The 25,251-nt window shown below is 42.1% G+C and overlaps 1 protein-coding gene across 5 annotated transcripts in view; it reads right to left on the bottom strand.

Annotated features, from left to right (window-relative positions):
* TRIO (trio Rho guanine nucleotide exchange factor) overlaps positions 1-24,982 on the bottom strand; it is a 400,036-nt gene extending 375,054 nt beyond the window's left edge. Inside the window, exon 1 of one of the 5 annotated variants that reach the window (XM_007065023.4) lies at positions 24,011-24,982. In XM_007065023.4, the coding sequence (XP_007065085.1) occupies positions 24,011-24,119 (109 nt within the window). In that variant the 5' untranslated portion in view covers positions 24,120-24,982. Of the gene's footprint in view, positions 1-22,010; positions 22,538-24,010 lie in introns of those variants that run through there. The other 4 variants (XM_037893324.2, XM_027827404.3, XM_027827405.3 and 1 more) reach the window with 4 other exon arrangements.
* Positions 24,983-25,251: the final 269 nt, after the last annotated feature.

The raw sequence follows: 25,251 nt of genomic DNA on the forward strand, positions 1-25,251 counted from the left end.
ATTTTCATGCAAGTCAGTTTTCTATACAATTAACTCTCCTATGAAGGATTTATTTTATTTCCCCACCATCAATTTTACCTGACCTTGATGTTCAAATGGACACCAACCCCAGCTTTGTGTTCAATAATTTCAATTACACAGCACCAGGCCATTCTTCTCAAATGTTTTATATTGTGCTGTACAAGTGATGTCATGTTAGTTTGTTGAAACTCAGTGGTTTGAATATCCATTATAGAGCATATTTCTAGTATGCCATTATAATGTCTGAGCAGCATTCTCAGCTAAGATAGAAAGAAAATGCGGGCCTCAGTTCAGCTCAACACAATCATATATTTCACTACATATTCCTTGTGTTTCCATGAAAGTATTGTCATTTATCATTTAGGTTACTTTTTCAAAAATATTCGAGTCCAAATGTGTATTACATTCCACTGACATTAAGCTACAAGACCACATTTGTATACAGCAAGTTTAGTATTCAAATACATCCAAAAAATTATCTTGAAAGAACATTAAGGTTTCAAAGGTTTAAAACACTCAAGTTAGCCAACACCAACATTAAGGTTGCCTGTGTAATGTTATTTCACATACACCCCCACTACCTTTGTGCCTATGCATGATGTAGTCTTTCCTATGTGACCACGTAATTTTTTTTCCACAGCCCCCCCCCACCACACACACACACACTTCCTTCAGAGCACAGGCCAGACCTGCTCTAGAGATGAATCAGGGTTGTGTAGAGAAGGCAGTTATTTATAGTACCCCTTCATCTGTTGCAGAAATTGAAAGATGTGTAGTGAATGAGGAAGGGGACTGCAATAAGCAAAAGGATGGTCTCATGGTTCAGGTAGTTGAATGATTCCCTGGAAAATTGGAATCTATGCTTGTCTCTGCCCCTGTAATGCTAGAGAAGTTACTTAAAATGTTCACAGGTGGCCATTGTGTGAGCCTCACTTTTTGGATACCCAACTTGAATCACCAAGTGTCCTATTTGCATAAGGGCGGACCACTTGTAGTAGAATTCAGCGGGAGCTGTGCTCCTACATGAAGTGTTATGAAATGCCATATATTCTGAAAATTAAGGCCCCAAGGTCTTCTAGTTTTGCAACTAACTTTGGATTCCCCTTTTGACAATTTTGGCCTTAATCTGTGCTTCAATGCCCAGCTGTAAAATGAGGAAAACTCCATCTCACATAAGTGTTGTGAATGTGAAGTCATTAACGCTTATGAAGCATTTGAATATGATCACGAACGCAAAATACAAAAGCCCAGAAGGAAATTAATATTGTATTTAATTCACTATTTGGAGGGAGTGCTGTAAATACCCATACCCAGACGACAATTGTTGCTGATCCAAAAAAAAAAAAAAAGAATGAATACCCAGCGAACTCAGTCTGTCCTGTGCACTAGAACGGGGTCCTATGGAAACGATAAGTATGTGATCCACTAATTGAAGAAAATCATAATGCATATGCACAAGAAGGCCAAATTAAGGTTTTACAGACTTGAGTTTTTGACCTTGCAAGTGTAATATTTGCATGTCTTTTAATGTATTTTTCCAAAAAAATTAAAAATAGAGGCGTACAAAACAAGTATTTCATCATGTAGACCCACAGTACCCTGACATGGTTTTATCAGCAGGGACCTTTACATCCACGCAGTCCTCTACCACTTGAGCTAACAAAGTGGTTGCAGGAGAAAGCTAACTTTCATTGACCTCCACTAGACAGGGATGAGCCACTTAGCCAACAGGTTAGCTACCTGTCGAACAATCAAAGTCTGCTAACACTCAGGAATAATGTGTTTAAGCCCAGGTTCTGTAGTAGAGTGTGATTATGATTTACAGGTCAGAGACCCTTCTGCATCTCACCCCACTCCCATCTCTATCCCTTTCTGCTCTTATTCTTACCCACGGCAAATCCTGACCCTGGCCCCTCCTTTTTCCTCCCCATGCCCTTGTACCCTCCTCCTACTTCCCCACCCCATCATTTCACCCCTCTGTATTGCCCTCACGCGGCTTCCTCCTCTTCGCTGCTGGGGGGCTGGGGGAACAGAAGCAGCACAGAGCACCAGAGACTGCTCCTGGGGTATTACCTCTCAGTTCCTGTGTACAGTGCCATAGTCTCTCTGAGCTGCATTTGCAAGAGAGGTCCTGCTCAGACCTTATAGCCCCAGCCTGGCGTATGCTCAGTGGAGATGGGACGGGGACACACACAAACACACAGGATTAATTTAGCTGCCAAACTCCAACTAGTCTAGAATATGTGTAAAGATGAAAATTTTTAGAGGCTTATGGCTTGACCAAAGAAAAAGAAAAGAAGCACCTCACCTAAAGGTACATCCCTGAAAAGAAACTCAGTATGGGCAAAATGTATTTTTCTTAAACCTCATTCCTTTTAAAGGCTGAACTATTTTAGCTGAATCATTCAAAATCAAATCAGCTTGAGGCAGAAAACTAGCATGGATTTCTTTTTTTTTTTTTTTGCCTCACTGTAACCCTTAGGGCTAAGTTATAAGCAAATAAAAAATGGGTCTTATAATGGAATGTACAGGCATCACTACTTGCATACTGCTTATAATGAAAAGCTTTAAATAGAACGTTTTACAGGCTAAACTGCACGTATACTCTTCTGTTTTCTATGACCCATGCAGGACGCCACTCGAACTTCAAATTGAAACTGGGAACCGTTGCTATATTTAGCAACAAAAGTAACATGCAAGGTTTGTTTGGGCAACACTGCAGGAGCACAGAAACGGTTTTCAAAAGCTTCCAGCAGACAGTCAAGAAAACAGAGCAAGATAACAGCATTCAGCCATGATGTAAGCTCTCTGAGGAGCAACAAATTAGACACCGGTCTTTTAACATCAACTGCTCCATGATAAGCAACAGACACTCAATGCTATACAAGAAATCACAGAACAGGAAATCCCACCCTCAATCCCAAGACACTTATTGGCTAGAATTTTCAAAAACATTTAAGTTTCAAGCTATTTAAAAATTCGCCTCATATTTGTTTAAGCAAATATTTTCTTCTAGTCACTTTTAATGAACAAATTTCTAACAATTTCAGGACTGACTCCCCTCTCAGATGGTTTGCTCAATCTGTGAGATTATACTTAACTACTTCTCCAACTACAATAATCTTCCACTATAGGTGTGAACTGCCTAAAGCAAAAAAGCAAGTGACTTGAGATTTCAATCTGAAATTGCCCTTATATATGAAACAAACAGAAAGGGTATAAGCTGGTAAGTTTTCTTTTGTTTGAAGAGTGCCTTTAAGTGAAGTTTTGCTGTGCATTTAGTATATATCCATGTTGAAGATTTCCAGAATTACTGACAAATATCAATTTGTTGACAAAACTTTATATTCAAAAAGGTTCCCACCATATCAAGCAATTTTTTCTCCAGCAAGAGGAGCAGCCAGAATAGTAAAATGTGAAGAAAAGCTCTTCACTGGGAGCCAGTGACTGCAAGTCTACAATGATTCACTTTAACCTGGTTTGCTAGAAATCAGGCTGGAAAAATCTTAATTCTATTCTTGTTTTGCTGTCAGCTTCCAACTTTTAACAAAAAGTTGTGCAATGCTGCCTGTTACAGATGGAGAGGAAGTGTCCTTTTCAAAAGGATGCAGCATAACAAACTATCTTGGCTAGGATTAAACCACTTCTTAACTAGAGCTTGCACATGCAGCAGATTCTCTTATGGTCCTTTCAATTTTACACTACTTCAACCTTAGTTTGTTTTCCCACCCCACCCTCAACTTAACCAAGGTGCCTGGATTGCTTCTGAACTGGTATATAAAGCAAATCAGAGGACAAAACTCACACACACACACATATGGTTTCAGAGTAGCAGCTGTGTTAGTCTGTATTCGCAAAAAGAAAAGGAGTACTTGTGGCACCTTAGAGACTAACAAATTTATCTGAGCATAAGCTTTTGTGAGCTACAGCTCACTTCATCGTGAAGCTCATGAAAGCTTATGCTCAAATAAATTTGTTAGTCTCTAAGGTGCCACAAGTACTCCTTTTCTTTTTACACACACACACACACGCGCGCGCGCACGAAAGAGACAGACAGTGTATTTACATATATAAAGAATCCCAGTAACACCCTCTTAATTTTGATCTCTACTTAACTTGGGAAAGAGCCAGTAGTAGGAGTCTTTACCAGCAGTTCTCAACCTGCAGCCCAATTAGCACACAGCTGCAGCCCAGCTCAGCTGGGTACTAAAGGCCATGGGCTCGGGGTTGGGGCTGCCAGCTGCTGCCCGGAGGGCTCAGACTGCGACCTGGCGGGATCCAGGTGCTGGCTGCCCCATCAGCCCCACATGGTGGGGTCCAGGTCAGGGTCCCTGCTCCCCACCTGGCTCTCCACCCAGAGAACCCTCCACAGAGTGGGGCCAGGAGCAGAACAAGCTGGGCATAGGGGTTTGTGTGGAAGTTTAGGTTGGAGGCACTGTGGTTCTCAACCTGTAGCCCAGGTAACCCTTTGTGGACCACATATGTAGCCCACAATGATAAACAGGTTGAGAACCACTGGTCTTTACTGACACCCTAAATAGGCTTCCAGATCTATTTTATTAATTTTTTCTAGCCAGTCATCTACATTTCTTTTTTCCTCCAGGATACTCAAGCACAAATTATTAACTGTTCCCAGACACTTGCTCTTAGTGGAAGCTGAAGATGGGGTGTCCACAACTGAGTACTAATTTTTCTATGTGAGGCAATTTTCTGGATACATGGGTCAGGTTTGACTACTGTTACCCCTTTTTGACCTGAGTAATTAGCCAAAGTTCAGGGCCCTGCAGGCTGTTTCCTTTAGGAAGAGAATCCGATGCAAGTCATGTATTCAATCCAATCCTATTTACAGAGAAAGTAAGAAGTCCTACTTCCCTGAACACAGGAGGAATCTAACAGAAGAGGGGTTTTTGCTCAGCTCCTAACTTCTTTTAACCAACACAGTGCCTAGAGGCGCAGCTTTTACCGCAGACATGCTACCAGTTCTTCCATGACTATGGTGCTTCATTTCCGCCAGTCAATGCCCTAGCCTCTGTGTTTGCTGTATCAGTCCCCAGGGAAATCCCTTGGGCCACATGGTTCAGCTTCTCCTCAAGCCTTGCCATATGCCTGCATTTTGGGTGGTACTCATTGTTTCAGCTACCTGGTTGTATAAAATAGCTTAATGGGCTTTTTACATTTATCATGAATGAATTATGAATGCTACCCCATCCCCTAACTCCAACAAGGTTTAACCCAACCCTTTACACAGTGACACAAAATAGAATTAACAAGGGTTACTCTCCAACCTGACCACACTGCCAGACTTCCTAGTGCCATCTTCTACCTAAACCATTTAAATATCATTTGACAGTTTCCTCTGTAATTTACATGATGGATCTTTACCTGAAAAAGTGGTCTAATAGAAACTTGAGGGGGAATTAAATTTAAAAGGGCATAGAGGACGTTACCAAAAAATACAAGTTAGAAGTACAGTAAAAATTAGACTTGTAGCTTTCTCCTTTTCATTTTGTAAACTGATTCGACTTTTTACTGTTGTGGACACTTCCCTTCTTTCATCTGTGTAACTGCAGCACAACTTCTCAATGTGCCCAAGTGACTAAGAAGGATTAGCTATGATAAGGATTTAAGAATGCCCATACTGGGTCAGACCATCAATAGTCCACCTAGCCTAGCATCCTGTCTCTGATAGTGGCCAGTGCCACATACTTCTCGAAGTTGGTAACAGCTAATAATTTAGATCCCATCGTTTTGTCTGTATGTATGCTTAGGATTCTTTTTTCCAAGGTGCATTACTTTGACTTATCAACACTAAATTTCATCTGCCATTTGGTTGCCCAGTCACACAGTTTTGAGAGATCCCTTTATAACTCTTCGCAATTAGCTCTGGACTCAGCTAGTCTGCAAGTTTTGCCACCTCACTGTTTACCCTTTCTCCAGATCATTTCTGAACACGTTGAACAGATTCTTGGGGAACCTCTCTATTTACATCTCTCCACTGTGAAAACAGATCATTTATTCCTACCCTTTATTTCCTTTCCTTTCCTTTAACCAGTTTCTGATCCATGAGAGGACATTACCTCTTACTCCATGACTGCTTACTTTGCTTAAGAGTCTTTGGGAAGGGACCTTGACAAAAGTTTTCTGAAAGTCTAAGTACACTATATCCACTAGATCACTTTGTCCACATGGTTGTTGACTCCCTCAAAGAATGCTAGTAGATTTGTGAGGCAAAATTTCCCCTTGTAAAAGTCATGTCGACTCTTCCTCAACTTATCGCGTTCATCTACGTGCCTGATGATGATTTTGTTCTTTACTACAATTTCAACCAATTTGCCTGGTAATGAAGTTAGGCTTACTATCCTGTAATTGCTTGGATCGCCTCTGGCACAGAGACTGATTTAGGCAATAGGTTGCAAACATCCGATGAAGTGAGCTGTAGCTCACAAAAGCTTATGCTCCAATAAATTTGTTAGTCTCTAAGGTACCACAAGTCCTCCTTTTCTTTATACCACAGTTAGTAGTTCTGCAATTTCATATTTGAGTTCCTTCAGAACTCTTGAGTGAATACCATGTGGTCCTGGTGACTTACTGCTGTTTGACTTATCAATTTGTTCCAAAACCTTCTCCATCTCCTGAGGATAGTTCCTCAGATTTAATCACCTAAAAAGAATAGCTTTGGTGCGGGGGGATCTTCTAATCAGCTGACAATCCACCACTGGAAAAAGCTTAAAAAGTGAAGGAATTAGTTTATCATTGATTGAAAGATTCAAACCAAGTTCTGATATCTTCCTCAAAAAGGCACGAAGAGCACAAAAACCTACAGGCTACAAAAGTCTTTGACTATCAAGCATCCTGGCTTTTTATAAATCATCAACCACAGGAAGCAAATTCAGTCTTATGTTTGTATAGTGCAAAGTGTAATGGGGCCCTATACCTGATGGGAGTTTCTGGTGCCATCATAATGTTGACCTTTGTAGCATGATTCATGGGCCACCTTTTGAATGGGCAACTGAAAAGTGAGACCTAATATGCATTACTTTTGAAGGATGACTCTGGTTTTCCTGGAGGTTTAGTGATGTTAGGTTTTAGAATATCTAAGGTGCACTAAACAGCAGGTATGCCTGTTTTTATAGATTTAAGAATAATAAATGAAAGTACTCAAATTTCATGTCTCTGATGTAACACCTTTTGATTAGCAAGCAGAGATATCAAAATCCAGCTACATTTTACAGTCTGAAGAAACAGAATCATCCTTCCATAAACAAGGTTCTACATCCCAACATGTTCAGCACTTAGGTTTCCTAAGCACTTATTCATTATTTATTATAGAGATGGTTAAGACATAATGCTACCTTCTACAGGAACTATATCTGAAGCCCAGTGTAACTTCGGCCAGCCAGCACTACCTATTACATAACTTAGTACTTCTTTTCTCTAATAACCATGCATACTTCTATTCTGCATTTTTCACTGACTTACATCTTGGGACAATTTATCATGTTGGGTTTTATAAATCTCTTGAAAGTTGGGTCCCTAACGACCAATAGTGTCACCTCATTTTATTCTGAGTGTCAGCATTTGCTTAGGCACCGGAACAAATTCCAGATTTCAATGTGATGGCTATTTTCCCTTTCTGTGAAGGAAGGATTTTGCTCCAGCTGGTCAGAACTGAAGTTAATTTATATTAATCATGTTTATTTTTGTAGTTTATACGGACCAAGTCACTTTTTGGCAGAAGTCAAGGCTTGTGGATGTGAAGGCGTCTTTAATTTAGCACATGCATTGAAAGGGTGGTCTTAAAGATGCAGAGTTTAGGTTCCTTCATTAGGTTTTACATTGAATTTATCTAGTTTGTTTTTTGTTTGTTTTACTTTAAGATTTATACTGTTGTGCTTGAGACATAATTAAGTCTAAAAAGCATTTTAGCACTTGCCCCTAGTGAATGAGTCACTAGCCCTGGTGTTGGTCTCCCATTTGCCATCAGCTTCTACAAAACCTAAAGTCAACATTACTTTTGTAGTCCTTATGGTTGCCAGAGAGTTCTTGTGAAGCCAAGTGTAAATTAGCATAGGTTATTTCACTCAGTCTGTGGTCAACTCCCGTGCCTCTACATCGGCTCCAGTTTTTTCAAACATTAGCAGAGGAAAACAAGATTGTTCACTATCACTCCCGTTAGTAGTACCCAAAGAAAGCTAATTTCTTATCATCCTAGTGCTGATAATTAACAATTCTAACAGCCAACGTTATTAAACCCTTTCAGTCTAGTATTTGTTTCTTTTTAGTAGCTTACGATGAATAAACTGTTTCAAATCTATGTGTATGAAGCTTTTGCTTAACAGAATATACATCTTTATTCAAACTGGTGTAACAAATCCTCTTTTGGATTTTCTGTGTATTTACTCTGACTCCATGCTTAACACACCAAAACAGTTAACCTGACCCCTGCATAGATTTACAAGAGTTATCAGAGCACTTGGTTGAAATATGGGAGTACACTAAAATACATCCTCCCGAATACCCAACAAGGGGTGCCAATAAGTACTTTTACAGTGCTGAACGGAACGCCAATTAGCTTCAAATCAATCTCATCTTTCTTCCTCGCTATCCCATTGCCTCACACTGTATAACATGCTTCCAGAACAATTAAATAAGACTGGAGGGACATTTTTCCTTGGCCCACATGAAGATTGTTACTTTACTATTTGTTACTGCAGTAAATGGGTGTAAATGTATTCAAGCCCCCATTGTAACATACCCTTTAACAAAGTACTTTATCACAGTATTTTGGACATGAAGTGTGAAGCAGGAAGTCCTAATTTTAACAGGCCTGTTTAGTGCAGTAAGTGGGAATGACAATTCAGTGTTTATTATGCCATCATTTAATAGCTGGTGCTCCTCCTACATTCAAGTGGCTGTAGCTCTCACAGGACAGCAAGAAGCAACATCATCAGAAGTGGCAGAGAACTCAGCTCTGCAAGCATCTATGCAGTTTGGGAAAGCTCCTGCCTACCAAAAGCCCTGAAAGATGTGTGTTCAGAAAAGGGGATAAGCTTTAGAAAGCAAGCTACAAATCAAAAAAACGGAGAGATCTGTTAATGACCAGCGATCAGAAGGCAGGAGAACAGCCCTTACCGGATACTACAGAAACAGCAGAAGCAATGAAACTGCAAGCCCTGAGACAGCCTGCAGTTTAAACATGAACAAAAACTGGCAGTAAAAAAAAAAAAAAAAAAACCCTTCAAGTCCTGCAGGGATGCAGACAGCAGCCATCCACTCCTGCTCCCTTCAAAATCACGGTTTGCTCCCTTGCTTCACTCCTCACCCAACTAGCCAGCTTCTCTCCCGCTCATATCCTACAATGGCAGGCAAGTTGAAGAGCTGGAATTTAAGAGATGGTCATTTCTATCAAATTACATGGCACAAACACGGTTTGTTGCTTCTTGGCAAAAGAGTGTATTGTGGCTATTTGTGTGGCCACAATTCTTGATTTAAGTCCTTGCACTTACACTTCTTAAGTCAGTGCAGCTCATCTGAAGGCTAGTTTAGATCAGGGTTTCTCAACCTGTGGGTCAGGATATGTTTCAAATGGTTGTGTAGCAGCTCCCATCCCACAGGGCTGGCTGGGCTCGCCTCCTTGTTCTCAGCACTGCAGCCTCTGGGGTCCCAGTGCTGCTCAGGTCTGGCCCAGCCATCATGACGATGGGAGTCTGGGTACGACAAATCTGAGCGAGCGGCACTGCATCCCGATGAGCCAGGTCACAACTCCACTCTCACAAATTTGGTCCAGCCAGAGGGGTGGGGCCAAACCTGAGAGGCACTGCAACTCTGGAAGTTGCGACACTCAGATCGGAGAGCCAAGCCCAGCCAGCCCCACAGCACAGAAGCTGCCACTGTGGGGTGAGTGCTGGGCAGGACCCAACCCCCCTCAGGGGACAGGACCCGAGTGAAACCACCCCAGGGCCTCTACCCCCCGACTATTTACTTGGTCATGACAGACAACAGACATTTACAAATGGGTCCTAAGCCCTAAAAGGTTGAGAACCACTGGTCTAGACCAGTGGTCTCCAAAGTGGGGTGCGCACAAGACCATCTGTGGGGGTGCGTGGCAGGAGAAGAGCTCCTGGACCTTTGATTCTTTGGCAGCACGCCGGCGGCAGCTTGGCTCTCCCTGCTCCATCTTCGGTGGCATGCCGGAGGCAGCTCTTCTTTGTTTTTGTTTTTTTTTGCTTCCCCAGAGCTGGCCCTGGGGGTGCACGATTTAAAAAGTTTGGAGACCCCTGCTCTAGACTTTGTTAATACAGATACGCCAGCAAGGCCCCCTAGTGGAGACTCTGCATATACCAGCAAAAGAAGTTCTTTAGCTGGTGTAATTAATCCACTTCCCCAAATGACCAACTGTGCCAATGAAAGGACTCTTGTTAGTGTAAGCTGTGTCTACATGGGGATTTTGCCAGCACAGCTGTATGTGAGGAGCATAGGATTTTTTTTCCCCCCCACATCTCTGACAAAGCTATGCTGGCAAAACTGTAGTATAGACCTGCCCTGATATTTTACTGCACCAGAGAATTAAAAATGCCCAGTCCTAGTGTAAATCTAGAAGTACTTATGTTTGTTTTTTGCTGTTAAGATTTGCCCCCACCCCCGCACTATCTAAGTGATTAGTTTCCCACAACAGCAGCATACTTCCTGAACTAGAGTGATTCAGCTTTGCAGATGCTCACGCATACTACTTTGCCAGCAACCTACTTTTGTCTTTTCCTGTGTCGTTAGAAATAATGTAAGTTGAATAGTATCAAATCCCTCCCCAGGCTAATGGATATTAGTTATTATTGTAGAAGAGAGAGTTCGCTATTTTAAAAAAAAAAATCTCCCTGGACACTTAATAACAGACTTTAAAAAGCGGCAATTCTTCAACAAAAAAACCTTCAAAAACAGACTTCAATGAGAAACTGCAGAACTGGAATTAATTTGCAAAGTGGACACCATCAAATTAGGACTGAATAAAGACTGGGAGTGGCTGAGTCACTCCAAAAAGTAATTTTCCCTCCATTGTTACTCACACCTTCTTGCAAACCGTTGGGAATGGGCAACATCCACCTTGATTGAACTGGCCTTTTTAGTACTGACCCCCCCACTTGGTAAGGCAACTCCCATCTTTTCATGTGCTGTACACACTGCTTTCTGTTATTTTTCACTCCATGCATCTGATGAAGTGGGTTTTAGCCCATGAAAGCTTATGCCCAAATAAATGTTAGTCTCTACGGTGCTACAAGGACTCCTCATTGTTTTTGTTCATACAGACTAACACAGCTACCATTCTGAAACCTTTCACTATTTAAATAACTAGTAAGCCACAGTTTACTAGATCTATTTAAGATTGAAGTTTGAAAGTACCGTAATAACAAAAAAATGTACACTTGAATTATTTTACCTACTACACAATTTTTTCCCCATTCTACATGTTTTCCCCTTTTCCCCACATGTAATCTGAGAGAAAACACCTTAAATTTATTTTCATCGCGGTCTTGGAAAGCTTCTAGAAACACCATCCACATATACACTTACCAGAAACATAATAAAGCAGAACAATTTAATATGTTTCTACATGATATTTCTGGTAAACTACAAATAATTATTTCAGAAGGAGTGAAAGTGGCATCTTTCTGGTAGTCATGACTCGTGAGATACTTAGGAATGCAAAATCCATTTTCTCTCCCAGACAGATTTTAATGGGCTCTTTACAGTATTGAAATTAAGTCATATCCTGATTTCAAACCTGGACAGCTCACCTAATCAGTTGGTAGGCAGCTTCTTTTAAAGTCAGTGAGTCAATCCATTCAAATCACAATGTTTTTATACACAATTTCTCTCTTTATTGGGCCAGTGTATGGCAAGGGCAGTATCTTATCTTTATAGACTATTAAGAGTGTTGTTGCAGGTTCTTATTTTAGTGTGTTGCTCCCAAGCCTCTTGGAGAGAAGCTGATGCAACTTGGTACTTCTTGAGCTAAGCACACCTATGTTCACATTTATCAAAAAAACATTTTCAGTCTTCCAATTTTCCATATGCTGGCTGAGGGAGACTGACACTCCCAATACCTACTATTTATATGCACCAGCATGGTGACTTACTATTCTGAAATCACAGGCACACCATTTGTCCATTCATTCCAGACAGCAAACATCAACTAGCATTTTAGTCTATCTAATATAAAGTGCATCCGTTTCTTAAAACAAAATTAACTTCAAACTTTATTTTTGCACTTTCCTGGACTCTTGTCTTGCACAAAAAAAGAAAGCATAGAGTCAATTACAGTAAAACTCTTAAATGAATTAAACAGTACCACAGAATCTCTATGGACAGAAATTCTATACATGAATAAAAAAAGTGTTTAGCAGTAAGTATATACTTCCACTACTGACCAGGATGGTGACAATGACTGTGAAATGCTCCAAGAAACTAGATTTCAGAGTAGCAGCTGTGTTAGTCTATATCCGCAAAAAGAACAGGAATACTTGTGGCACCTTAGAGGCTTAGTCTCTAAGGTGCCACAAGTACTCCTGTTCTTTTTGAGAGACTAGAGAGGCTACAAAAACAGAAAACTCTAATAATGGAGGATTTCAGCTATCCCCATATTGACTGTGAACACATCATCATGGAATGCAGAGATACAATTTCTAGATACCATTAATGACTGCTTCTTGGAGCAGTTAGTCTTGTAACCCACAAGGGGAACGCAATTTTTGTTTAGTTTTAAGTGACACACAGGATCTGCTCCAAGCGGTGAATATAGCTGAACCGCTTTGTAACAGCGACTGTAATGTAATTAAGTTTTAAATCCTTGTGGGGGGGAAAATACCAAAGAAACTCACCACAGTAACATTAAACTTCAAAGGAACTACACAAAAATGGAGAGGCTAGTTAAACGGAAGTTAAAATAAGTCACAAGAGTGAAATTGCTGAAAGGGTCATGGAAACTTTTAAAAAATACCATAATAGAGGCTCAAACTATATGTATGCAAAAAAAAAAAAAAAAAAAGGTAAGAGAAGCAAAAAAAATGCCATCATGCCTAAACAGAGTAACAAAAAGACATCCTTTAAAAATTGGAAGTCAAATCCTACTGAGGAAAATAGAAACATACTCTGGCAAATCAAGGGTAAAAGTATAATTAGGCAGGCCACAAAAGAATTGTAAGAGCAACTAGCAAAAGACAAAAACTAATGGCAAAAAATTATTTAAATACATCAGAAGCGGGAAGCCTGATGATTGTCCAGTGGTCCCATTGATTATTTGAGGTCCCAGAGAAACACTCAAAGAAGACAAGGCCGTTGCGGAAAATCTAAATGGATTCTTTTTATTCGTCTTCACTGCAGAAGTTGTGAGGAAGATTCCCACACCTGAGCTATTATTTCAGGTGACAAATCTGATGAACTAACCCAAATGGAGCTGTCGATAGAGGTGGTTTGGAACAAACCAATAAATTTAAGAGTAATAAGTCACCAGGACCAGATGTTATTTACCCAAGAGTTCTGAAGGAACTCAAACACGAAACTACAAAATTACTAAACCTGTGGTATGTCACCTATTGCTTCAATCAGCCTCTGTACCTGATAACTGGATGATAGTTAATGTGACACTGATTTTTAAAGAAGGCTCGAGGAGGTGACCCTGGCAATTACAGGCCAGTAAGCCTAATTTCAGTACCAGGAATATTAGTTGAAACCATAATAAAGAATAGAATTGTCAGACACATAGATAAATACAATACATTGGGGAAGAGTCAACACAGCCATTGTAAAGGGGAATTATGCCTCAGCAATCTACTGGAATTCTTTGAGGGCGTCAACAAATGTGTGGACAAAGATGAGCCAGTGGATATAGTATACTTGGACTTTCAGAAAGCCTTTGATAAGGTCCCTCTCCAAAGACTCTTAAGCAAACTAAGCAGTCATGGGAGAAGAAGGAAAGTCCTTTCACGGATGAGTAACTGGTTAAAAAAATAGGAAACAAAGGGTAGGAACGAATTATCAGTTTTCACAGTGGACAGAGATAAATAGCTGGTCCCAGCACAGATCCTTGGGGGATCCCATGCTTTTCAACATATTCATAAATGATCTGGAAAAAGGGGGAAACAATGGAGGTGATAAAGTTTGCAGACTATACAAAAATTACTCAAGATAGTTCAGTCTAAAGCTGATTCTAAAAGAGTACAAAAGATCTCACAAAACTGGGAGACTGGGCAAAAAAAATGGCAGATGAAACTCAATGTTGATAAATGCAAAGTAATGCACGTTGGAAAACAATCCCAACTACACATACAAAATGATGTGTAAATCAGCTGCTAACATTCAAGAAAGATCTTGGAGTCATGGTGGTTAGTTCTCTAAAAAACATCTGCTCAATGTGCACTAGCATTCAAAAAAAAAAGAGAACAGAATGTTAGGAACCATTAGGAAAGGGACAGATAAAACGACAAAAAAATATAATGTCACTATATAAATCCTTGATACGCCCATACCTTGAATATTGTATGTGGCTTTAGTCATCATATCTCAAAGATGCATTAGAATTAGAAAAAGTACAGAGAAGGGCAACAAAAATTGTTAGGGGTATGGAACAGTTTTCATATGAAGAGAGATTTAAAAAAACAAACTATTCAGCTGGGAAAATAGACGACCAATGAGAATAAGGTTGAGGTCTAGAAAACATTGTGGAGAAAGTGGATAAGGAAACATTCACCCCTTCGCATAACACACAAACCAGATATCATCCAATGAAATTAATAGGCAGCAGGTTTAAAACAAATAAAAGGAAGTACTTGTTCACACAATGCACAGTCAACCTGCAGAACTCATGGCCAGGAAATGTAGTGAAGACCAAAAGTATAACTGGGTTCAAAAAAAAAGAATTAGATAAGTTCATGGAGGATAGGTCCATCAATGGCTATTTGCGAAGATGGTCAGAGATGCAACCCCATGCTCTAGGTGTCTCTAAACCTCTGACTGCCAGAATCTGGGATTGGACGACAGGGAATGGATCACTCAATGAATTGCCCTGTTCTATTCGCTCCCGCTGAAGTATGTGGCATTGACCATTGTTAGAAAACAGGACACTAGGCTGGATGAACCGTTGGTCTGACCCAATATGGCCATTCCTATGTTCTTACATCAAGCAACCACTTCGTTTTGAAAAGGCTTGTGTGACCTAAAGATGTTCCAGTCAATACTTGCACATAACAGCCACCTGACATCCCAGACAGCCTGCAGAATCCAACTGAAAGAAGGCCCCACTGAAGTAGCTACTACTGTATTGTAAGGTCAGGCAGCATTTTTCTCTTTAAAAGATTGACAAAGGATTCCTAGCTTGATTTTGTCTGTTTGTTTTTGGTCTGTCATGCCAAGTAGTCCATGCAACCAAATGCACAATGAACGTTTACTATATCTTTCGAGCCCCATATTTCCTTTGCAGCTTTACAGTAAGTCTACACTGCAACAAAAAACCCACAGCACCAAGTCTCAGAGCCTGGCTCAGCTGACTCGGGCGGCTCAGCCTGCGGGGCTAAAAATTGCCGTATAGACATTTTGGGTCAGGCTGAAGCCCAGGCTCCAAGACACTGTGATGCACTGTGTTGAAAGCCCAAGCACAGGCACGTCTCCAGCATTGAAAGGGGTGCCCAGATAGACTGAACAGGGCTAACGGTGCACTTCACCCATGAACTCTAGCAGCAGAAAATAGGGTATGCCTTCTCAGATGGTTTTGTCAAGTGCTGACCTAGCTGAAGTGGGTGAGTTCAAGAAAGGAAATAATTTAAAAGTTATCACTTTCTTTTTCATGTTGAACTGTACATATTAGTACTGAATGGTCTCAGCTACTCAGAACAAAGATTATTGGCACAATTGTACAAATATTGTAAGCTACCTTTCGGCTGAAACAAGTACATAGCAGGCAAATCCACGTCCATAGATTCACTCTTGTCCTCAAAACTCTATGTCCATAAATATTATGGATGTCTCAACATCCCTTTCATTTTATCAGTCTTTTCTTCAGTTGGAAGAAGAATTCTCACTAGTCATTGAACTGTTGTGACTAGGAAGTTCTCACCATTAGCTTAGAACAACTTGGACAAACACCTTCATCTTCATGGTGGTTAGCCCTGCATGTAGTTATTATCTTTTAAACAGCAGACATTAGATAGCTAGCTACAGGATGCATTAAGTAGACCAGTGGCTCTCAATCTTTCCAGACTACTGTAACACTTTCAGGAGTCTGATTTGTCTTGAGTACCCCCAAGTTTCACCTCACTTAAAAATTATTTGCTTACAAAATCAGACATAAGAATACAAAAGTGTCTCAGCACACTATTATTGAAAAATTGCGTATTTTCTCATTTTACCATGTAATTATAAAATAAATCAATTGGAATAAAAGTACTGTACTTACATTTCTGTGTATAGTATATAGAGCAGTATAAACAAGCCATTGTCGGTATAACATTTGAGTTTGTATTGACTTTACTAGTGCTTTTTATGTAGCCTGTTGTAAAGCAAGGAAAATATCTAGATGAGTTGATGTACCCCCTGAAAGATCTCAGCATACCCTCAGGGATACGTGTACCCCTGGTTGAGAACCACTGATGCAGACAACCGAAGTGTATTAGCGGTTTAGAGTAGGGCCCACTATTATCCTTATTACACTATTTTGATTAACTTTACCTACTTCGTTAGGCTTCTTGGGGAATAATTAAATGTCACTTGTTGTATCACTTCTTCAATCCATCATATAGCCTAATAATTCATCTATCGCTCTGGACAATAATAACTAAAGTACTCAGTGATATGGACTAATTTCTTGACATCCTTAGCCCAAAGGTTTTTCAGAAACAGAGTTCAGCATCCTGGACATTCACCTAAAGCCTTGATTGTTTAATGAGCACAAGAGCTTACTTTTACTGATGTAGTCCTATTTCAAACACTATTAAAAATTAAATGCAAAATGGCCTAAGAAGTTAACCACAGGTGGAAGCTCTTTATCAGGAATTGATTTATCTTAGCTCTTTTGAAAAAAAAAAAATCCACTGCACATCTCAGTTTCTATCACTGACTTAATATTTAATAAAAGGGGTCAATGCTCACCAACTTAGTAAAGTTATGCATGTCACTTCCAGTATCACATATCACTGCATAGATCCACACAACTTTAGCAGCAGTTAAGCAAACAGGACTACTTTATCATGATTCTTTTACCCCCACATAATTCAAACACTAATCTCCTATTGCTCAGAATTTTATTCCATCAGCTCACATGTAAACCCAACTTGTGTTGCAGTGCTCTGATTTTTATTAATGGTTGGATACTTGTAATTCCATGTAAGTTCCGGAAGTTTAATGGTTAGCCGCCTCCCCCATTATAATTTTGTCTTAAAAGGTTATCCAGTGGTATTCAAATCCTTTTTCTAATTATGATTGAGACAGAACGTAAGGGTAAAGAACATGGTCTGGTCTACACTAAAATGTTAGGTTGACCCATCTACATCACTCAGGGGTGTGAAAAATCCACACCGACTGGCATTGTTAAGCTGACCTAATCTCTGTCGATCTTGCGACTGCTTCTCAGGGATTGGCAGTGTCTACACTGAAGCGCTACAGGGCTCTGCCATCGCACAGGTGCAGCGTTGCAGCTGTGCCGCTGTAGCGTTTTTAGCGAAGATAAGTCCTATGTTCTCTGTTCATGAGTTTAAGGAGAGACTTGACAAGCTTTTTGCATTTTAATTCTTTCGTGTTCAATTTTTGAAAGTGAAGCTAACAGGCTCCTTCCTCATCTCAACAACAACAATTTAACTAAGAGCCTTAAACCAGCATATGCTGTTTCCAGCAAGTCTTGCTGCAGTGTATTGGTTGACAAGTTCTAATGCAAAATGCAGGAGTTGTAGCTACCAAAGTTCTTTAGACTAACATTTGTCACAGAAATATTTCAGTCTTTGCCTCAACTCGCTTCCTTTTCCACTTATGGCTTAAGTACATTTTCTACTCTGAAGTCTCCTGAAGCCATCAACTAAATTTTGCAATATGATCTTTCCAAAAGTAGCTTGATGTCCTTACTATAATGAGAACAGTGAAATGTTAAATTTTGTAAAACGCAGACTTTGTTTAAGTTACACTGGTCAGTTTCCCCCTCTTCCCCCCAGGGATGTTTGTTTGCCCCTCTCCATCTTAGAGCCCAGTGTTCCCATCTCACAGAAAAAACTGCAGGATGGCAAAGGCACTAACCAGAGACACTTGAATTTCATTGGCACAGAGCAGCATCATGTTCCCCCTACACTTCCAATCAAAAATTCTTCAAACTAACGACTTATTCCATATAGCTTTTCACCTGGAGAACCTATTCCCAAGCACCCACCAAAAAAAAAAAAAAAAAAAAAAACACATACAAGTCACTACTCCCCACCTATTCATTAACTTCACCACACATCTACACTTTGTCCTTTCCATTCACATTAGTGATTTATTAAATATTTTTGCAGTAGTGTACTGTAGGCCACACCTTCAGCAACAGAGTCCCTTCAGCATAGCTAAAGACAAAACAAAGCATTGCACTTGTCCTCCACTCCAGCCCCTAAGCACCCACAGATTTATATCCCATAATTCAACCGTTTTGCCAGATTCATTGATGGTATTTTAAGTATAAATGAAAAAAAATCAATGATATATTAAGTCAACACTTCCATGCCAAATAAAGTATTTTATGTCAACGTTACAGAGAACAAAATGTGTTGTGTCCTTCAGAATATTTTGGTTCGCAATGTCAACAGTTCTTGCAAGTGTTAAGTTTAACATTTGTAGTTGTTTATAACCAAGTCTTACACAAAGCTTTGCAATTGCTAGCCTATGTTAACTGGGCTCACCACTCTCTGCATATTTGACAGAGATCATCTAATATTCTCCCCAATTCTGCAACTTCTATAACCCAGCTGAATTGCATTAGAAACAGCTGTTTAATATTGCATTTTAAGATTCTCAATCAACAGAAAGTCATTTGTTAGGCAGAAAAGTACAAATACTTTTTCCTGTTGCTCAAGAGATTGACTAGTCATCTTCAAAAAGAAAAGGAGTACTTGTGGCACCTTAGAGACTAACAAACTTATTTGAGCATAAACTTTCGTGAGCTACAGCTCACTTCATCGGATGCTGTAGCTCACGAAAGCTTATGCTCAAATAAATTTGTTAGTCTCTAAGGTGCCACAAGTACTCCTTTTCTTTTTGCGGATACAGACTAACACGGCTGCTACTCTGAAACTAGTCATCTTGGTAGTCACCAAGGTGATATGTCCAGTAAAGCAATTCCCTCACTAAATACAGATACAGGCACAGACAGTAAATTTTCAACTGATTCAGTGTTCAAAGAAATCCTCATATTCAGACCACCCACTCACTGACTGAGGTTCTCAAAACTTTAATTCAAGATGGATTTTTCCATTTTTTTAATTTCCCAGAGTAACATTTCATGTTCTCTTGTGTGTGCCACCTCTTCTGCTGATCACTTATCAATTTATGTTTCTTTTGTTGTGGATACATTCATTAGCATTTACGTTCCAGCCAAGACATCAAAATTCTTCACACTATAACTTCAATTCACAGATTTCAAGGCCAGAAGGGACTTCAGTGATCATCTAGTCTGACCTACTGTACAACAAAGGCCAGAGAATTTTCCCCAAAATAATTCTTAGGGCAGACCTTTGTGAAAATCATCCAATCTTGATTGAAAAAACTGTCAGTGAGGGAGAATCCACAAACCGAAGTACGTTGCTCCAATGGTCAATTTACACCATATTTCCAGTCTGGAAATGTCTAGCTTCAACTACAAGCCACTGGATTATGTTACACCTTTCTCTTCTAGATCTAGAGCCCATTATTATATATTTGTTTCCCATGTAGGTACTTATGGACTGTAATCAAGTCACCCCTTCATCTGCTCTTTGTTAAACTAAATAGATTGAGCTCCTTGAGTCTATCTTTCTTGTGGCTCTTCTCTTCTCTAATTTATCAATAGGTTTCAGAGTAACACCTGTGTTAGTCTGTATTCGCAAAAAGAAAAGGAGTACTTGTGGCACCTTAGCGACTAACCAATTTATTTGAGCATAAGCTTTCGTGAGCTACAGCTCACTTCATCGGATGCATACTGTGGAAAGTATAGAAGATCTTTTTATACACACAAAGCATGAAAAAATGGGTGTTTACCACTACAAAAGGTTTTATTTATCAACATCCTTCTTGAGTTGTGGACACTAGAACTTGACACACTCTTCCAGTAGCGATCACAGCCGTGCCAAATACAGAGGTAAAATAACCCCTCTACCACCTAAGATTCCTTTTTATGCAGCCCAGGATCACATTAGCCCTTCTGGCCACCATAGCCCCAAATTTCTGCCCATTTAAGCAAGAATAGAATCTGGATCTTTACAAAGTTAAACTGAGTAGTGAGAATTCTATCAGACTCCATTAAATTGTACATCTCTAAGTTTACTGATGAAAATTTCTCTGCTCCTGTGTTATTTCACTCAAAGTAATATGCCTATTTTTAAGATAAGACTTAGCTTAAAAACTGGACTGCAGAAAAGCTTTGCCACCTCTATGCTGCACAACAGACAAAATGGACCACTTTAAATTAAGATGGGCACAATGTACTTGGGAATAGTTTTCTGGTTTGTTTTTTTTTAAATGCATTGCTCCCTGTTTACAGTCCTCTAAGCAATCTTAATAAAAATCTCAATTTTAATAATTGCATTCACGCATTCAGCCCTTTGTTACTATAGCAGCTACAGTGTTGCTGACACTTATTTGCAAAGTCTGGGAGAAATGAATATTTCATCTTCTATGAAGTGTGCAATCAACATGTTTAACTTCATGCCTAAACCTAAGCAACACCCTTTAAGCGTTTTGCTTATTGGTTGGCCACAGCATCACCCTGGCCTGTATGTTATTATATCTTTAAGAATGCATTCCCTTCCACTTCACTCCCAACTTCGAGGACATGGATATAATGATCCTGTCTCTGTCCCATAATGGGCAGCACTGACATGCTTTGAAGAGATTTTTTTCTACTTTGCCAGGAGAATGAAGCTGTGACCTGGAGCATGAGATAAAAATGGAAGTAGGGGAATACATGCATATACATACACCCTCTCCCCGTCCCCAGCAGGGCCATGGGTAAACAAAGTTAAAAAGCCAATACATATTAATTTCTTTGCCACAGGTAAACAGAAGGGTGTTCAAAACATTAGTTTCAGTTGCTTCTTGATTCCAGTTCACCAAGACTTCAGCAGTAGCACACCAACACACATTCTTTGTTGACGAGCTTACAAACAAGCGAGATCCTTTGAGTTTGTTACACCAAATAGAATACTTGGTCCTTTTCATTTGTCTAGTGGAATAAGACTATTAATGCTGTCATTTTCAGTAACTGGGGAAAATCTGCCACAGGTCATCTAGTGCAGCTGACTGCTTCTAGGGCTGTCAACATTCCATACTGCAAAAGCTATCACATGAAGTGTACCTCACTGTGGACACACTAACAGATTTCCACTTTGGCTGTTAAAAAGCATGTATAATTTTGCTGTCATTGTAGGAGCCTGCCTAACACGGGGAGCAAGAGGGTAATCTCATTCTCACAAGAAAAAACTCACTCTGCACAAATGCTATTATCCTCATGGACTTTTCAGGTATTTGTGCACTGGTCAACTTGTTTTGAGCCTATTTCTAAAAGAGCCACAGACGCTCCAGATAAGACTCAATGTCACTATTTACATCGCCTATCCATGCAAATCCCTAGAGCAAAGATGAGGTCTCTTTCAAACTGCACTTCTTCCCCCACAACCTTATCAACCGGAAAGAACCAATTCTTTTACGAGTGCTGGTCATTCACACATACACAGGCAACCTCCCTCATGGCACTTGCTTAGATATCCCACGAATAAAGTCGAAATCTTACACACCTAACCCGGACTCCCCTTCATCTTTCCAGCGGTGAGTCTGCATTTTCCTTTCCAGCCCACTCCTTTTGTGGACATCCAAATGAAACAAGTAACCAAGGCCGATGTCCTCGCTATCTCCTCCTCCGGCCTGTTAGCTGGGGCATGATGAGGAGGGAGAGAATCGCCAGAAGAGGGGAGCTGCAGCTGATGTTCTGGGGGAGAGTAACCCCAGCCGGAGCCTCATCCCTGCCGCCGCCGCCGCCGCCCAGAATCTGGGGAGGGGTGTTGAGCCTCGGCCCCTGTTTATTCCTTCGCCTTGCAGTCAGCAGGCAGCCCTTCCCCTCCGCCGGCCCCAGCGGCAGCCGCAGCAGGCATGTGGTGGGTGCCCCCCGGGGGCACCAATCCCTTCCGAGGCTCAGGCTCTGTCACTGGGGCGTTAATGCCTCCGGCAGCAAAGCTGCCATCGCCACATCACAGCTTGCGCCACAGAGCGCGCGTTATTCCGCAGCTCCCTGGAGTGCAACTGACTAGGTACCGAGGGGAGACACTGAGGGAGGAAGAGGCGGACTCCATTTTTATCCTAGCAGCCTGTCAACAAGCTCCCCCCACTTTTCCCCTCCCCAGTCTCCAAAGCACAGCGAGACTTTCCAGCTCAGCGGCAAGCCAGCAACACATGAGGAGCAGCAGCAGCCCGGCTCCTTCCACTGCTCCTCCTTCGTGCAGGCAGGGAAATCCCTTAACGTTTGCACTTCCCGCTGCAAACACGGTTTTGAAATTTTCCCTCTTCCACCCATCTCCCTAATCACCGTCTAGAAATGCAGCCCAGACACACTGGAGTTGCAACAGACTGGAGTTGCATTGCTATTTATAGTAGTGCCATCCACACCCTACATACATAGCAAACATCAATTACCGCATTATGTGCAAATTTAATCTTTACGTTAGCAGGAGCCTCAAACATGCCTCCGTTTCCCCCCTTAAATCCACGAACTGCTTGTATGCCTTCCCCACCATTTGCAGGGACTTTCTCCCGTCCCAAAAGTTCAGCAGTGACATACGATGCAGGGGGTTAACCCCTCAGCCGGCCATGGCAGAAAGTCCTTTCGTGTCTGGCGTCAAATGCTACTTTAAGGTTCTGCCTCCAAGTGCAAGTGACATGTGTTTTCTTACTAACGTCATAAATACTTACACCTGTCACCAGCCGAGCCACCATTTGCTACATCACAGAACTATGGCCCTACGGCTTATTGAACTAGGCCGGTCTCCACAATTTCCGATGAACATTTATTTCTGATTGTGTCCCAACTTTTGTAAGTGACTAGTATGCCGACTGAGGTCTGTTAGTTCACCGTTAGTGACTGCGATATCACCCCTGTAATTTTCTTCCAATATCGGAGTGAAGTGAAAAGCAGCATGGTCGTAGTCAAAGGTCATAACTTACTGTTGCGACAGTTGTGTATGGATAGTCCCCTCATTATTCATGGGGGTTGGAATAGAAGCTTTTTTTTTTTTACACTATCATTCTTTAACAGTTAACTATAACAAAGGCTGTAATTCAGATTTCTCCCTGTGACATGCTCCACAGTAAGCTCTGCCATTTACACGGACGTATACCTTAATAATCGGGAGCACACAACTGTCTCCTTAAAAAGAGGCATCCGAATACTCTAGATTGCAGTCATGTATAAAAATGGATACCGTAAAACGTATGCAATCCTCTACACACCAACGCATCTGTAGATCTCTTACACCCCTCCCCCTCGATACACGACTATAAATGCAAAAGATTCAGAATGTTCCTTTCTTAGGGAGTGAAAGAAAAGCCTCCCCCCAATAAGCTACCAGTTTGCATTTCTCACAAAGCCAGCTCCCAAGCAGCGAATCGCTCCCACTCCCTCTTGGGGGGAGGAAAGAGAAAAGAGACTTTTCACCACCTCCTCCAAGCTGGTGCAAATCGTGGCCTCCCAGTCCGCCTCCCCCCATCAAAATCTCTCCTGTCCCAAGGAAACAAGTACACTCACCGGATCGGAAAAACGCCACGATGTCTGCAGAGTCTTTGGCCGCCTCCTCAGCCCCTTCCCCGGCGTTGCTGCTGCTGGTCGTGGAGGTGGTGGTAGTGGAGCTACTCATGGCTGCTGTGTGCAGTGGCGGCTCCTCCAGACAAGATCCCCCCACCACCACCACCACCCTGATCCACTCACGGCTCCCCCGCTGGTGCCTGGGAAGAGGAAGGTGTGTCTATGTTTTGTCTTCAGGTCCCGGCTTCACCTTCCAGCAGCAGCCAACGCGGAAATCCAGGCAACAGAGTAATGCACCGAGGTGGGGGTGGCTGCCAGTGGCAACAATAAATAGAGGAACATGAAGGTATGCGTGCAATTGCAGCGCTACGGGAGTCCCCCCTTCACCCTCCAGCAGCCACCTAGGGGGCTGTGTGTGCACGCACAGATTCAGTGCATGCGGGCAAGAGGCAGGGAGAGCAGAAGCAGAGACAATTGCAGGAGGAAGGGGGTGCGTGCATGGAGGGCGATTGCAATCAGTGCAGCAGGAAGCTGGTGGGAGGGGAAACCGGGGTGTTGCAGCCTCTTCAGGGATCAGGAGCAGCAGCTGCAATAGCAGCGGTGGTGTCCGCAGCAGCCACCATCCTCCATCTTGGTTTCAAGTGGGGTGGGCGGGGGAGAGGGGATCAGGGAAGAGAATCCCCGCCCAGGGCACAAGGGCGCAAGAGAAAAGGGGAGAGCGCGGAGGGGGAGCCTCGGCGATCTCCGGCTCGCTCCGGGCCCGCTCGGCACTGGGCGGCTCCCGCCGCTGAGGCGGCTTCTCATTGGCTGCCCGCGGGGGCGAGCGCCGGGCTGCCCGAGGCCGGGGATCCCCGCGTGCGAGGGGACGCCCCCTGCCCGGGGAGAGAAACCCCGCAGCGAGCCCGGGAGGGGCGCACTCGCCCCCGGCTCTGTCCGTCCGACGGGGAGGGGCCCGCTTGCGCGCCCAGCCGGTGGCGCCGGAGCCGCAGCGCCCGCTGGGGGCAGGGCGGGGAGCCGGGCCCAGCCCCGCGGGGTCGCAGCTGCCGGTGGGGGCTGCGCGCGGGGCGGGGTCAGCCTCCACAGCCCAAAAATATTTTCCCCAGCCACCTATGGGGGAAGCGGGGCCAGCCTAGGGTGACCAAATGTCCCAGTTTTGTAGGGACAGTCTCGATTTTGGGGTCTTTTTCTAAATTGGGCTCCTATTACCCCCCCATCCCGATTTTTCACACTTGCTTTCTGGTCAC

Source organism: Chelonia mydas, chromosome 2, assembly GCF_015237465.2.
Source record: "Chelonia mydas isolate rCheMyd1 chromosome 2, rCheMyd1.pri.v2, whole genome shotgun sequence".
Lineage (NCBI taxonomy): Eukaryota > Metazoa > Chordata > Testudines > Cheloniidae > Chelonia > Chelonia mydas.